Source organism: Onychostruthus taczanowskii, unplaced genomic scaffold, assembly GCF_017590055.1.
Source record: "Onychostruthus taczanowskii isolate IOZ18803 unplaced genomic scaffold, ASM1759005v1 scaffold1, whole genome shotgun sequence".
Classification (NCBI taxonomy): Eukaryota; Metazoa; Chordata; class Aves; order Passeriformes; family Passeridae; genus Onychostruthus; species Onychostruthus taczanowskii.
Window position 1 is genome coordinate 18,347,006 of NW_024496525.1, and position 16,497 is coordinate 18,363,502.

The 16,497-nt window shown below is 45.4% G+C and overlaps 1 protein-coding gene across 1 annotated transcript in view; it reads left to right on the forward strand.

Annotated features, from left to right (window-relative positions):
• Positions 1 to 8,981: 8,981 nt before the first annotated feature.
• Positions 8,982 to 16,497, forward strand: part of FLVCR2 (FLVCR heme transporter 2) — a 32,302-nt gene continuing 24,786 nt past the window's right edge. The window contains exon 1 of the mRNA XM_041399390.1: positions 8,982 to 9,494. Within this exon, the coding sequence (XP_041255324.1) occupies positions 8,982 to 9,494 (513 nt within the window). The remainder of the gene's footprint in view (positions 9,495 to 16,497) is intronic.

The window sequence follows — 16,497 nt, forward strand, 5'->3', positions numbered from 1 at the left end:
CTAACAGTGGCTCAGGACTGCTGCCATTTTCAAGGAGCATCAGCTGCAATCTTTTCAGCATAGAGTACCACAAGCAGTGCTGCTGAGGTAGGCTTTTAAATGAGGGAAATAGACCAAATTTGTAGATATCCTTCTTGCAGGCACAGAGAAGCAGCCTATTTCCAGATAGGTTTTGGCCCATCATCATAGCCCTCAAGAATGATTGGGTAAAGTCCATAATGTGCTGTGTTATGCACATTTTCTCTCTGATTTGCACTAGCAAGATGATAACCAAATACTGTCTCAGCAAGCTGTCCTCAGGACAGGTGCAGGTAACACTGTGATGTCTCCTGCCATGGTCTGCTCCGAGGTTGGTGAGCCTCCTGTTTCCAGTTTCTGTGCCAGCATGGGAAGCACCGTGGTCAGAGATGCCTGGTGTCAGCACATTGGCCTGGCCACCTACAAAAGCAGTGCTGAGGCAATGGGTGATTGCACTGGCCCTCCCTGTCTGTGTAGCTCTGGGATGAGGGATGAGCACATTTAGGGAAGGACATAGGGAATAATGATAGTTATTCCAGCCAGGAGCTGGGTTTCTGCATATAAGACATGCAGAATACATCTACAGGAACAATTTCATTGTGTCTTATGCCACCCCTCTCTGCTGGATCTGACACCAACAGGCTTCACTCTAACCATTAGTTCAACAAACAGCTGCTGATTCCTTGCATAGGCCATGCTTTGAGCCAGTCAGGCTATACAGGCTCTTCCCAAGGTGCTTTTCTCTGAAATTTGTCCCTTTAAGCCTGAGAGAGACAACTGACTCCAGCTCTAGATGAGCTTGTCTTTACAGGCTCTGCTTCTGCTCCTTGAGCTTCTGGTGGATTTTCTCCCAGATTTTTCACTTTCATTTTTGCTGTTCCTTAGGGTTCTGATGCTCCCATGATTGTTTACAGTCAGAGAAAAAAGCTACTGCTACCTTGATTAGGGTTTGCCACGTAGGGCACTGCAGGCTCATGCTCTTCACTGGAGGATGCAAGAGAGTCCCACTGAAGCTTGCAGAGTTGCATACATGAGAGATCTCCATCCTTGCTGCAACCTTTGTATTTTCTCCTGGCTATAAAATACTAAGCTTTGTTTTAGCTGCAGATGGAGAAGGTCCTACTGTCGTGTATATGTGACCTATGCCCACACAGATACAGAGCCAATATTTCTGCTGCAAAGCTGCTGAAGATCCTTCAGGCTGGGTGGGGTTCTGTGTAATGCCCACAGAATTGCTAGACCCAGTCATTGGTAACATCTCAGACATATTACTGCAACTCAGAACGAAAATAAGCAGCAGTGATGAGACTGGGAGACGGGTTTGCAACAACATCCTCTCCAAAACCTAAACAATATTCTTGGCATCGTCAGTCAATGTGTCCTCCCTCTGCAGGGCTGACTGTGGGCTGGAAGGCCTCCTACCTGTGTTACACTCAGCCATTCTGGCCAAACCAAGCCATTGCTGGTGTTTGCTGCTCCTAGGAGACACATCTTCCAATCTGACTCAGCTTTGCCCCAGTCTTGCTCGCAAAAAACTGATCACAAAACATGATCTGCATGGTTCAAGCCGGTTTTGACCTCTGCTTTCTTCTGTGATTGTGAGGTATCTGGGAGGCAGTCTCGCTTAGTTATAAAGAATGGCTTTCTTGGGAGAATCTCCTTATCTACCAAGCAGCAAGGGACAACATACCCTTTCTGCCCTTTCAAACAGTGTAGGGAAAAAATGTCTTTTCCTAAGGCTATTTACAGAGCTGCACAAACTGCTTGCTCCAGCTGTGTGAGGAGATCCCTTCACTTCTGTACTGGTGCTGTCTCTTGCTTCTCCTTCCCTCGCTCCCGGTCTCTCCTCAAGGCTCCTCACCCATCCTGCTGTTCATTTCTGAGTAGCGATGTGCCTGTCCTCTGGTGTGGCCCTCACTGTGGTCCGCAAATGAACTGCAAATGAGCCTAAAGGAGGAGCAAGGTGCAGGGAGGTGGCCAGGGCAATCACTGCCGATTGCCTTCGATTGTCTGCTCCTCCCAGCAATGCAATTCCTGTAATTTTCATTTCCTTGGCATCTGGCATTTCGCAAGTGTTGTGTGCGTTATCTGGCCATGCCCAGCCTTCAGGAGCACTGAGGTGCTGGCTGCTCCAAGGGAAGGGGACGCTTCTGGGCACACAACTGGATAAACCGGGTGATGTCCGGGCCTGTGGAAGCCTGTCCCTGCCCTAGCAGGGCCTTTCTGCTGTGCTACAGAGCTCCTCACTGAAAACCTCTCTCAAAGCAGAACATAAACGAGGGCTCACAGGAGGCTGAGAGACTTTTCCAGCCGGGGAAGGCCGGGCAGGAGAGAGGCAGCTGAGCCCTGCCAGCAGAGCCCGCGGATGGCCGCGTGTGTGCTGGCCTCTGCCGGGCGAAGGCGGAGCGCTCCCAGCCCGCGCCTGCCGGCCTCCCGCCGCAGCCGCTTCGGCAAGGGACACACTGAGCAGCTCTGCTCCCATTTCGCTGTGCCTGCAAAGTACTTATGCACTTGTTTCACAAATCCCATCTCAGAATTCATTTCTGGTAGAGCTGCCAGCTTGCATCAGCAATAGGATAACCTCCTGCGTGCTGAACCGTGCAGCCGACAGAAGAGACCCTCCCTCTGCTTCCTGCAATGATCACAGTGAACAAAGCAGCACTAGTCATACAAAAATGCTGCCTGGATGCTAATACTTCAGCACACAGAGATCAAAGAAGATCAGGAATCACTGCTAAGAGACAAAGTATTTTTATAAACCACAAGCTGTCAAGAAGAGAAAAACCAAGGCATGGCATGAAAAGGAAAGAGTTTATCTGACTGAAAAATCCTGTGCTCACTTTGTGTTCTGCTGTTTTTGCCACCTTATTGGTTGTTCATCTGGAGGAGATTTGAGCAGTGAGGCAGAGTTATATGTATCCATGGTTGTTGTTTTTTTTTTTTTTTTTTTTTTTTTTTTTTTTTTTTTTTTTTTTTTTTTTTTTTATGTTACTCAAAAACCCTACCCAACTAAATGTTAGGGAGCATATATTCATTGCTTGCCAGGGCAGGGCTACAATCAGTGTGTTAAGGTGAGAATATGAGACTATAATTTTTCAGCAGACATCAGCTCCTGAGAGTTCTCCTGCCTCAGAAACATCCACGCGGTGACAACACACCTTCCCCCCAACTCTTGTACCTCCCAACTCTTGTACCACTTCTGTGCTTTTTGCTGAGACACAATCAACTTTTCTCCTCTCACAACAGCGATGGTTTGGTGCCGTGGTCCTCAGAACTTTTCCCAGGTTTGTTTTTTTTTGCTGCAGTGTGAGTGGGAGGAAGAAAGGGGACATGCCTGAGTTCAGCAGTGAGGCTATGCACATTTCCAGCACTCTGTTAATTAATGTCAGCTGCAAGCAATAGCAACAGAAGATTAAAATCTTTTCCTCATGTCATTGCCATGAACTGGTATGACCTACTGAGGTGGAGGCTGGAGGCTGGATGAGTAAGAAGGGCTTATATACTTCAAGCTTTGGTATTTGGGGTTAATCTGTGATCCTGATCTGGACTGGGTGTGGAAATCTAGACAATGACTGAGTTTTGAGGCTAACTCGATCTTTTTTCACTTCTTTTATTCTAAGCTGAACAAAGAGAATCATATCTCATGTGCATGCCTGGTGCACAGCAGAGGAGTGAGATGCATTTGCTCCAATAACAGACCGTACGCACAGCCTTCCTCACAGCTGTCTATATCTCCACAGCTTTTCACAAGCAAAGGTTGAGAGCTGGGCTTAGATACTCAACCAGCACAGCAGGCTAACCACAGCTATACAGCTTTTAGATTAGAGCCAGTTTTCATCCAGCCTGATCAGAGGATGGGGCAGAGCAAGTTGGTATGTTTGCAGAAGGCCATGCAGAGGTAGCATAAGCACCCTGTGCCTGGAGGGGTGTGCACTAACCAGAAGCCAGCACCTTTGAGGTACCTTGTGCCCAAGTGCCCTTCCATCCTGTACGGTCCTTCTACATCTTTTTCTTGCTGCAAGGAGGCAGCTGTGAATATTAGCACTTCAGCCATACCCTCCCATCTACTCTTCACAGTTCAGACTCACATGATTCATCCACACCAACATCACATCTGAACTGGACAGGGTTAAATTAAAGCCATTGTTCTGTTAAAGCCAGGCTTTGAACAGGGAGTTTGGATTTGCAAAGAAGTGATAAATTCAAGCTGCTCTTGGGCAAGCCCTTGCAGCCCAGGCTGGAAGGTGTCAAACTGGAAAAAAATCCTGCCTCTGGCAGGGCCACACAAATCACCATAACTCTTTGTGGCCCTCTAAAACAGACACAGATGATGCATCCTCGCCAAAGCTCCCAGAGACTGAGAGCTACACACGAAATATGCTGAAGGAGAGAAAAACATTATTTCACTTCCCTGAATTGTACTTTTGAAAAGCATACATATTTGGACAGTACAGGTTTGGTGCTCAAAGTTAGCCCGTGCACAACTTTGGTTGTTCTGAGGTCTGCAGTTTTCTTTAGATGAGATTTTAGACTGTGCAACAAAGCCATTGTGTTTTGTGTAGAGGAAGGTAATTTTTGCAAAATTTTGAGTGCTGCACAGGCTGCCTGCTGCACTGTTATGGAGGGAGTTGTCCATCACTGTTCATGTACCCAGATCTTCACACTGAAAATGTAACAGGAAAGATTCTCAAAGGTTTAGGTATCAAAATAACTGTGTATCTAAACTACAGTAATAAACTAATCCATTGCCTTTATAAGCTCTTGGGATGCAGAAAGCTCTTGGTGCCAGCAGAGGGCTTGCAGGGTTCCCTGCTCCATCGGGGAACACCACTGGCTTTGTCCAGAGCAGCAGCCCTGGCAGCCCATGCTTCACCATGTGTCTCCAGCTCAGCACTGCATCCAGGTGTGACCCCGAAATGTGTGGCCCTGCCAGCTATTCGAGTCTTGTCATTTGGTCTTATGATACAACTACCTAACCTCCAAAGAACTTCACTAAAGCAGTTTAGGTGCTGAACCCAAAAGAAAACCTTCTCCCTCCACTAACAAGGATCTTGTAGTCTTTCCTGCTGTGTCTGTTGTGAAAAGTTGTGTGTGATGTCTGCTGACAGTTTTTCTAGACCTAAATGCTATCAGTCACAATGTGATAGAGCCACCTAAGAGGTAAGCTAGTTAGGCTTAGTAAGCACAATGATGAAATTTAGAGGCGCAAATAACAAGGCTGAGAGTTTGAAAGCAAGGAACATCCTGTGATCCTTTGAGGTTAGATACCTCCCATTTAAAGGGAACCTAAAGAACTGCATGGATGTAAGATCTGGCAGATCCTTGAGTATTTGCTTTTCCTTAGAAGTTTTCTTCTTTTGTTCACCTACTCCTTGGATCTCGGAACCAGCGTGGAGAGAAAAAAACACCAAGGAATTATACTTTCCAGAATAATTTTCTACAATACCTTTTGCACACCCTCCAAGCCAATTTTCCTCACCCATCCATATCACCTTGCTTGTCATTGAGGCCTGTTGCCTTCTGGATTATCATTGCTGTCACCATCCCTAGCATTTTTATTTATTGGGTGGACTTTGAGAATAGCAAGCTTGTTGCAAGGCTTTACATAACATAAAGGAACTGTATGTACTATCTGGTCATAAAGGCAGCATATATTCCAAGACTGTCAGTGTTGGATTTCTTGAGATCAGTCAGGAAGATTACAGAGGTTAGGTTCCACCTGATGGCCTGGACTCTAACACTTAATTTGGGTCCTGCTTCTTCCTCGGATTTAGTGCATTCCAATTTTCACAGATACTTTTGGCTCTAGGATCCTATAAGCTTTTTAGCACTTCTGTTAATCTCCATGTAAAGGAGATTTCCCTCTAGCTTTAAAATCCACTTCAAGGGGTTGTCCTGAAATATAAATAATTTTTCATGGCTAAGAAATTTTTATATAAATATGCTGTGATGAGGGAAATCCAAAAGCAGCTGCTCTGTTGCTTCAAGAAGGGAAGGAGGCATGTGAGTAGAAACAGATGCAGCAATAGAGGAGGAAATGCAAAGCACAGGGGTTTTATTTTAGTATTTTATAATTAGAAACTGGCAAATTATATAAAGGGGTGATTGAGTAGTTCACAGAGTTAGTAACAAAACAGCCCTGAAATCCAAGGACAGGAGTTTAAGGAAGTGTGGGCCTATAGGCATGAAAAACCCTTGTCTGATTTGGCTTTGAGGAGCCAGTGTTGCTTCTCTGCCTGGCTCATGTTCACTTGACAGGCTGCAGTCACCAGAAGCTGGGCACTGCTTTCATGCATCTGATTTCAGCTGTTACTTTCCGCAGAATCTGTGTTTTAGTCATTCTTGACTTACCATTTAACTTTTCTGACAGGACTAAGACATGGGAGCAAATGGCTCCTTGCTTGGCAGGCTCTGACTTCCTGCAGATCTTATGTTGATACTGAGTAAACCCAAGGATTTTTGAGACAAATTTAGGAGCTGAAGGTGGGACAAAAACAAAACTCAAGATGACAAACTGTTTTTGACCCCAGCTTGGAGTGGAGCTGGCAGGAGGCAAAGGACCCAACATGTGTCTCAGTCTCTATATCTCCCATATATCTGAAAATTTGTCTATTGTGTGTGTGTGTTCTTTTTTAAGTCACGTATTAAGAAATTTAACTGTTCTCTGTGTCTTCCTGGTGTGTGACAGTATCTCCTCAATTCCTAATTTGTTTTCTTTATACTTTTTCTGCTTGTTATTTTTCTAGATTTCTAGATTTTCTAGATTTTTCTAGATGTCTAGATTTCTACATTTCACTGAAATCTTCCTCTTTGCTGCCCAGAGACCTTATAACAGCAGTCTGCCATACAGTACCTAATTCCATTATCCTGCATTTATGTGAGCTTACAAATTAAAGTTGCCATGGACTGTGATAATACTTTCAGTTACAGACAGCTATAGTCCTATAGTAATTTCAACCTTAATACAACATGTAGGTGACATATTTAAGTTAGGCTTGACTAACTCAATAATGTCTTAACCATCTGCAAATTTTATTCCCTACAGTGCTAAAGAGATAATAAATGATGGTCCTCTGAACAAACCCAGATTGCCATCTTAAAAGCTGCCTGTACATTTCTTTTCCTGACTTTGTTTTTCAACTGCTCTTTGATCAACGATAGTGATTACCTCTGTGTAACTTTGATTTCTGTATAATATTGTGGAGAATTTTATAAAGATGTTTTCAAATCTTATCAGCCTAGAAGTTAATCTTCTGTACAATCTCACTGTTTTATTGTTAGAGTTCTCAGACTAAGCAGTTGTTGAACCATAATAGTCTTATTCCTGCTCCACTTCACCTCTGCCCTACCTCCACCACTATCACTCATTGCATTCCTAATAACATTTAGATTACAAACTTGTTACACCAAGTTCCTCCGTTCGTTCTGTTGTCTCGGTGCATAGCTTCGAGTTAACTTTGGTTGCCCAATTTCATAATAAATGGGACTGAAAGCCTCTTTTCTGGCTTTTGCTTCTGAATTTGCCTCTCTTATTTCTTATGTAAAAGGGCTACATTATGACTATGTTGTGCTATTGTGAGAAGCATCCCAGCTCAGGTTCATTGGTAAAGCTGTGGGCTGCGGAGGGGGAGAGTAGCATGGCTTGCAGCTCTGCCCTGTGGAACTTTCAGCAGAGCACAAGGGGAAGACTGCAGTGGCTCTGCTCATCTCCAGCTCTGCTTCTGGCCACTGCTGGGAAACCCAAGCAGGTGACAAGAAACAAGTTTTATGAGGACACACAGCAAGACTGACTTAAACTGACTTTTGTTCTCCTTGGAATAATTTGTGCAAAGCTTTTTTGTTTTGGGGTTTTGTTTGTTTGTTTTCTTTCATGGTAAATAAGAACATAAAGTCATCAAAGCTGATGGTCTGTCTTTGCTCCTGACAGTAGGTGGATAACTCAGAGGACAGCAGCAATAACCTCTGACAGTGCTCCACCAAGTATGTAAAAAGGCTACATTATGATGCAGCTATCAAGTAAATACAAGCCAGAGAAACTTCACTTTTTCATACTCTGTATTCCTTTATTCCAGGAATACAACATCCAAAAGACACTACTCCCATTTTTCCAAATGAATTTTGACCTGTGTGTTAAATGCTGGAAGAAAGCTGAACAACAGCAAATTTGCGTCCTTGTGCTGAGGAATGTTTATGCAATTTAGGTAATATGATGCTAATTAAATGAACTGTAGATCATAAACGATCTCCAGGCAGGCATCTCCCAGTGGCGTGTTGCTCAAGTAATGGGAAAACAAGCGCTGACTCATTAAGTGCGAGTTCCCCATGAGAATAGAAACAAACACCACTTTTGGCTCCTTTACTTCAGCGACGCCGAGATGTTTTAATTTTGATTTCACTGGATATTTTCACTCTTTAGTGCGCCATGTTTGAGAAAAACCATCAGAGGCCAACCCAAACGAAACCCAAACCGGTTCCTCCTCCAGGACTCCACCCTGGCATCTCTGGCGGCGTCGGGCATTGCCCACACGCTCACAGCCTTCCCCAGGTCACAGTTCTGCTCAGCCCACGTCCCGCTCCTCACTGGCGGCCGAAGCCTCTCCTGCCCCGGCCCTCGTAACGCCGGGGGTCTCTCGGCGGGGCCGGGCAGGGCGGGGGGCGGCCGTGGGGAGGGGGTCGCGGCCCCTCAGCAGCGGGGCGGGCAGCGCACGGGCAGCACTCAGGGCAGGGCGGCCGCCCCGTGAGAGCCCCGGCGGTGCGAGGGCGCGCCGTGTCCCCAGGGCGGCCCGAGCCCTCCCCGGCCTCGCGGGGGGCGGAGCGGAGGGCCGGGGGCCCCTCCCCGCGTGGCGGCCGCCGGTGAGCGCGGCGGGGCGGTCGGGCGCGGTGTTTGGGCAGGTGGTGCCGGCGGGGACCCGACCCAACTCGAACCGAACCGAGTCGGGCCGGCTGCGGCCCCCGGTGCCGGCATGGTGTTGCAGGAGCCCGCCGGGGCGCCGAGTCTGTCGACTGCGGCGGCAGGGGTCGGTGATGCCGCTGCCGAGGTACAGCTGTCCCGGCGTCGCTGGGCCGTGCTGCTGCTCTTCAGCAGCTACTCCCTGTGCAACGCCTTCCAGTGGATCCAGTACGGCAGCATCAGCAACATCTTCATGCGCTTCTACGGCGTGAGCGCCTTCGCCATCGACTGGCTTTCCATGAGCTACATGCTCATCTACATCCCCCTGCTCTTCCCTGTCGCCTGGCTGCTGGACAAGAGGGGCCTGCGCCTCATCGCCCTGGCTGGCTCGGCCCTCAATGCCATGGGTGCCTGGGTGAAGCTGGGCAGCCTGAAGCCGCACCTCTTCCCCGTCACTGTCCTGGGACAGGTCATCTGTGGCCTGGCCCAGGTCTTCATCCTGGGCATGCCCTCACGCATCGCCTCGGTCTGGTTTGGCTCCCAGGAGGTCTCCACCGCCTGCTCCATTGCTGTCTTTGGGAACCAGGTAATGGGCAGCTGCACCCCGGCTGGCTGTGCTTGTGGGGCGGGCTGTCACCTGCCCGGCCGGACACTGGAAGTGCTGAGGGAGCAAACCAGGGAGGGGTAAGAGATGCACAGGGCCTGAAGGGCAGCCACAGGGATAACACGAACTTAGATGAAATTCCCTCTGGAAAATGCATCTGGTATTTGGAAGGGTGCCACTGCTGTTAGCCTGAGGGCTGATGGTGGTGGCAGAGGCAAATGGGAGGGACCTCCATCTACAAAGTTCGGGGCAGCATGGGGGTTAGGTATGATTCTGGCTTTGAGAGGTCTTTGGCTGAGGCTCTTCTCCAGTGCCCTCCACTTCCTGTGTGTGTGAGTCTCCAGGGCTGTGATTCAGTAGAATTATGAATGGCCTGGGGGGGAAGGCACAGTGCTGAGAAACTGCTTCAGGCAGAGTGTCTTTCAAATCTGCAGTTGCATCTGGACTTGACACTGCGATATCTTCTTCCTGCTGACAACTAGATGGGACAAAGGAGATTAGCTGTCTGCTGAAAGCATTGTCATTGGGCTCTGGAGGAAAAGGACTTTAGCACTTTCATGCCTCTTAAGAGTAGGTACACACAAGCAGTTGCTTTGAGAAAAAGTTCCATCAGGCTAGCGTGAGGTCAGGTCCCCGAGCACTCTTTTATCAATACAGGTGTCTGAGGCCAGTGACCCACACTTGCTCAAGCTGTGAGTGTCTTTTCTTGTAGCCAGAGGAGATAATTTTTCACACAGCTTTGTAAGGATTAGGGAAATATCTTTTTGACCCTTGGACCGGAACACCTGCTCATTTAGTAGAATGAAGTGAATAAGCCAATACTGATGCAATGAGGCATGAGTGAAGTGAGCCTGTCTCTGCAGCCCTGACCCAAAGAAGAGGAAAGTGGAACGTGGCATTGGCTGCTGGGCCTGTGCAGTGTACTCCCCTGCGTGGGACTCTGTGCTCCACTCACTCATGTCCAGCCTGTGAGGGACTGCCATTCTAATTTGAATGGTTTCCAATTCAGGTAGCTTCTAATGCTTCTTCCTGTGTTTCTGTATTTATTTAGATACTGCTGAGGTTAAACGAGGTGAATGCTTGGAGATGGTGTTTGAGGAACAGAAGTTTGCAGAACAGCACTAGGGAATTAAGGGGACTGCCTTACATCTTTAGGAAAGAGAAAACATACTTATCTTTACTTGAGTGCACCTAAGCTTTCCTTTTTGCTCTCATCATCCCTTCTAGTGGGCTGGTTTTCATGTGTTTTTAAATTAATCTTTAGAGTGGAAGGCATCTAACTTGGCATGAACAAATTAAGTAACTGAGTATTTTGCTGTCAGACTTAAAAAAAAATATTTGGGTGGAGTTATTCAACAGTGTTCATTAGAAATCCAAACAATGAGGCTGTCTGCCTGTGCTGTGTGGAGTCATCAGCATCCCAAAAGGAGTGGTTTAGTGTAATGGTTATGAAAAGCAAACTTTAGCTACCCTTTTGGTGCTCCACGCTGCTCTGGCGGTTGCACTGACATGACAGTGAGACCTCAGTTCAGTACATAGACTTTGCTTTGTAAGCTCAGACTTTCAGAGAAGTCAGAAATAGTAGTGGCTAAAGACATACTCCATAGGGAAGACCTATTTATTCCCATAGTCAGGCATAATTCCAGTGAATGAAAACTAGCTATTTTGTTTACTGATGAGGTTGGGCAGGGGGAAAAAATAGAGGCATACGTTTTTCTTGACTGTAGTAAAAGGCTGTGTTAGGGAGTGTTAGCAAAGGGTATAGTACAGTGGTTTTGTAATTGCAGTATGGTAAATTATTCCCTATGCTCGTTTCTCTACAACTGTATGGTATTCCTTTCCTTGCCATGTCACTTAGTTTAATTATTATTATTATTGAATACCAAGCACTGTTGTCCCTGTCCATTAAGAATTGCAAGCAACTGCATGAAGAAGCAGGGAAGTGTCACTGCTTCTTTTTTTGCCATACCTGCCCTCTTTCTGCTCTTTCTTTCTTGGCCCCAGGCTGCACTTCAGCAGTGCTGTCCTGAGGGAAGCCCTGTCTGCTGGCTCATTTCCTCAGTCTGCCAGGGCCATGTTTGCTCAGGACACTGCCTCTGCTTGCTGACTGATGGTAACCTTCAAGTTCAAAGTTAGCCCTGAAGAGTAAATGATTGAATCAATCAGACCAGGTGTTAAATGCCCTTTAAAAAAAAACAAAAAACAGTCCCTAGTAAGGTATTAGAATCACTTCACTTGTTTCTAGCCATATGTTGGCTATGGTATCTGAAGTGCAAAAACAGGTTAGATTGAGCACTCGAATCAGTGCTGGAGAGCTTCTGGAACAGTGTGAACACCTGTGGACGTGATCACATTCTCTTGTTTACATGCTGGTTTTCATGACATATTACTGTTCCATGTTTTAACAGGAAGATAGGTGTTTTTCCATTCTTTTTCCTTGTTATGGATGCTCAATTGTGGGGAGGTATAGAATAAAGTTTGCCTGTCGGATGTTTTGACAAAGAAACAAGCCACTGATAGGCTTGTGATGTGGGCCAGTTAAATTATCCAAACTGGGTAATTTTGCCTTTTCTTTTTTTTCTTTTTTTTTTTTTTTTTTTTAAGCAGGGCTTGAAAAAAAGCGATGTGATTTGGGAGGAAAGAAAACTTCAGCCTTATATTAAGCTCTGCTTTAGGGAAAAAATCATTTAGCACCTTACTGATCTTAGGATCTGTCCCTGTTCTGATGTAGCTGAGGTGTGACTTTAGAGATTTAGGGCTTCCATAACAGAAATAGCCGGAGGCAGAGGTTTTAGGTGGTTTCTGCAGCCTGCTGGGTGTGCCAGTCTTGAAGTGATTAGGTGATGGCTTTTGAAATGGGCAAACCTGGTGATAAGCTGTGAATGAAATTCAGGGAAATGTTCTCTCTCTTACTCCTGGTGGTTCCTTTCATCTGTTTTGAACTGGGGGAAAGAGTCTGCCTGGGGTAGTGGCTGAGGTGGGTTTTGCCATATAAATGGGTCTGCAACATCTGAATAGCCATTGCTTTTGAGCTGGTGATCCTACAGTGCTGTTTGTGCTGAGCATGTGCCGCTGTTTGATGCCTCACGGATAACTCTTAGAACTCTGTTCTGTACCGTATGCCCTTCAGGGAAGGCAGCATCTTCAAGTTTAAGAAGCATTTTGGAAATGTATCATGTCCTGTGGAGTCCCTGTCTTTGAGTGGACTTATAGATCTGCTTTGCCTGCTCTGTCTCTGCTGGAGGATTCCCATCCCTTTGAATGATTCCCTGTTAGAAAAATGGACAGGTGGTGATCTGTCTCACAGCCCTCTAGCTTGGCCCTGTATCTCTCAGAGCTTTAGCTATCAGAATAGAGAAGATTTTAGTGGCAGTAGCTAATGTTGGCATAGTTGCTTGTAGTGATAGTAGTTAATGGATGACATTCTCCAGCCCTGTCTCCTTTCTCTCCCTGACAAAAAAAGGGCAGGGTGGATCAGAGCTCTTGGTTCTCAAGGAGTGCTGTATGGCTAACTCTCCAAGATCCTCGACGTGGCTCAGTGTGGGAGGGCGTGCTGACCAAATAGCAATGTGGCTTTTTGCAGGAATGCCTCCATTTCTATAAATAGACATGAGAGCCTGAAATGAACTTTTTCTACCCATTTCATCTGGTGCTCCCTTCCCAGACATACACCGAAGGCAGTTCCCCTTTCTCTCTCACAGAAGTTGGCTTTTGGGTTAAGTTCTGCAGCGGAGTTTAAATTAATGTCTGCAGTGTTTCTGATGGGAGGGCCAGCAAGCACCCTCAGCACTTGCCCTGCAGGATATCCAGGGTTGTTTGTATTAGTTGACTGGAGTAGGTCCTGGATCAAAGCATATCCCCGCTGAGGATTCCAGTAGCAGCTGAGGTAGCTGTCAGAGCTGAAATCCCTCTGTTTTGTTCTCTCTCCTGTCTACTGCTGTTGTTCTGCTGTGTTGTGTTTCTTTCCCAGCAGACTGGGGGAAGGTGCTTTCAAGGCTGGCAGGCCCCAAATGACTTGCACAGTGACCAGTCTTCATGGTACAGCATTGCTCCATGTTAAGCATTATGAGATGATGCCACAGAAGCAGAAGTGTGATGTGGAAGGGAGTTTGCTTTGTTTGCAGATAAGCTTTGGTTGTGCAAGTGGGGTTTGGAGAAACAAAGTGTGTCCCACATTAGTGAGAAAGTAAATTGAGCTTAAGCCCTGTCTTATCACAAGGCTTGATTACAATTTTTCCTTCCACAACTTGTGTACTTCCTTATTTTTTCTTAACACACTGCAAGAAAGTTATGTAAACTGTGCAAAAATGTACATTGGCTTCCTGACTATCTGGATTTCAACAGGCTCTTCTAATTTTGCTGTCAGTGGTAGGGAAGAAGCATATTCTGGACACTGATTCATAGAAAAGTTTACTGTGTAGGAACTGGCAGCTTCTGCTTAAACAGCACCTCAGTTGGGCATTTTCAATTCTCCTGTAGCCTTTTATGTGGCTGAGAGCTATGCTGACAGCAAAGTATTGGGAAGCCAGTGTGCAGTTGGGAGGCACAGGGTGTGAGAAGGGGGAAGCTGTCTGCTCTCTGCAGGTCCTGATGTATGAATTATAGGATCAGAAGGTTCAGCTGTTCTGGTGAAATGTCATGGTTACAGTTTGAGGAGCACCTGTAGTTGGAAAAGGAGGAAGGGCCTAGGACAGAGCTTTGATACCCAGACAAGAGTATAAGAGGATGCTGTGTTGCCCAGAGCTCTGGAACAAGCATCTTCTCAAAGGAGTTTCCCTGGGTGAATCCAGAGGGAATCTGGAGTGTATCCCACTCACTCTTCAACATCTTGGCTTGGGAACTTGCTAAGACCATATTGAAATAATGGTTTCTGAAAAGCCTGTTGTATTGGTGTTTATCAAAGCATAGATCTTTTGATTGCTACATTTTCTGTCCACTTGGCCAAACCAGCTGGTTGCTGGTCTCGGGGTTTCCTGGGACTTCTGCTTATGCTGAACCTCCTAAAAAGTAGCATCACTTTTCTCTTCCTCCATTCCCAATTTGAATAACAGACCATTTGATATGCTTATGTGCAAGTAGTATGGATTTTCTGTTGACTTGTTCTTTTGAACTTCTAGATGAATACCAGCTGGTCCTGATGCCTCATAGAAGAAATTACTTTAAAAAAATTGAGTAATATCTTCTACTTATAACACATCATGTCATGAATGATGGTTCAAGACCTCTTTCTTGAATGTTTTCCTTCCACACTGATCATCTTTTGACCCTTCTGTCAGGTTTCCTGATTTTTTTTGTGTTTGAAGAGTTTTGACTTAGTTTGTAAAGCTGTTCTGGTGCCTCTTTTGGCCTAATTGTGGTTTTGCTTTAGCTTGGTCCAGCTTGCTGTCATTTTTCTTTGCTTGAAAGAATAATGTCCAATTTTAGAAATGGGTGGTTCTTGTTGGTGGTTTGTTTTTTTCTTTGGTGTTTTTTGGGGTGTTTTTTGTTTGTTTGTTGGGGGGGTTTTTTTGTGTCCTTTTTTTTTTTTTTTTTACGAAATTGTGGTTCCTTTATTCCAAAATATTTTACTAATATTCTCTAGGCTTACAGTGAGCCTCTGACTCAGTGTCTTTGCACAATCCTAGTGCCACTTGAAGGCATTTAATTTCTTAGGCTTTTCTTTTTCATTTCTATTTAACACACTTTTTTCCTTTTAGGCACCTTCCTCTTGTGAGTTATGTATTGCTGTACTGTTTTGGAGGGTGTTTCCTTTTTTTTTGTCACTGCTGCAAGGCAGCTGAATTTTAGTCCAGTACAAAACCATTCTTTAATACTGATCATAGTCACGCTCTGCTGTTCAGGGTTGAAATCACAAATTGTGCTGCCTCTTACAAGTTTTTCTCAGAAAATGGTATTTATGGAATCCAAAAATGCAGTCTCTGCATCATCCCTGTCATGACACTTATTTAGCTTGCAAGGGCATTGTCAAAATTTCTAACTGTTGTGGTTTTTTGCTTTTGCAACATTTCTCTGTCTTTTGACACTTTAATTGACCTTCTGTATTTGGTGGTCCCCTCTGTCAACATTTATACCTATTTATGGAATTTTACAGGGCTTCTGTGTTCCTGTTGCTGACTCGTAGTTTTCTTTGAGGTGGAGGTCCACTCCTGCACTCCTCCATTGATCACTCATTTACAATTTTTTTGCTGATACACCACTGGTTATCTTCCTTCAGGAGACTCTTAGCAGCTAACCTTAGACATGTCATTTTCTATTTCAAAACTTTTATAATTTATACCACCTTCTTAGCTACTTGCTCATGGTTTTGTTGCCTGTTCTTGTGCACACTTGAATATTGAATATCATGTTGTTGTGACTGGTCCTTCACAAAATTCAGGTAGGGAATACATTCCTTCTATCCTTTACTAGTCTCTAAAGAGTAATCATGAGCTAAAAATGGTATGAATAATCCAGGGTCTGTGAATGTTGTTCAGGAAATCTTCAGTTGTAGTCAAGTCAAAGGGCCTTATCTTCACAGAATTAATAGCATGAGTCGCTCTGAAATATAAAATGTAGCTCCTATTGCTGTGATTTTTTTTGTCCATTCTGCTGCCTGGTTCTTATGAAAGATAAAATGAAGTTCTAATGGATAAAAGTTGCTTCGTTTTGGGGGAGGAGAAGAGAAAACACACAATATCTCTTTATGGTTAGAAAAGTTGTTCAGGAAAATCCTTCTGAAAAGGCCAGCAAGTAGTTCAGGAAAGCTGGGTGAGTCTGTGACCCATTGGGTAAGTGATGACTGTAGGACCCCCCAGAAAAAGATTTCTAAACAATTTGCAACAGACTCTCAATACCTTCTCTGCTAGATATATCAGATGGATCCTTTTTCAGGACTGAGCAGCTGGAGAGAGATTGGAAAAGACTGAATCTCAACTGTGGTCCTGGAGAAGCTTGTGTCAGAGGTCAGAATAAAGCGTGGGTCTCTCCTCTCCTGTTGGTTTGCTGC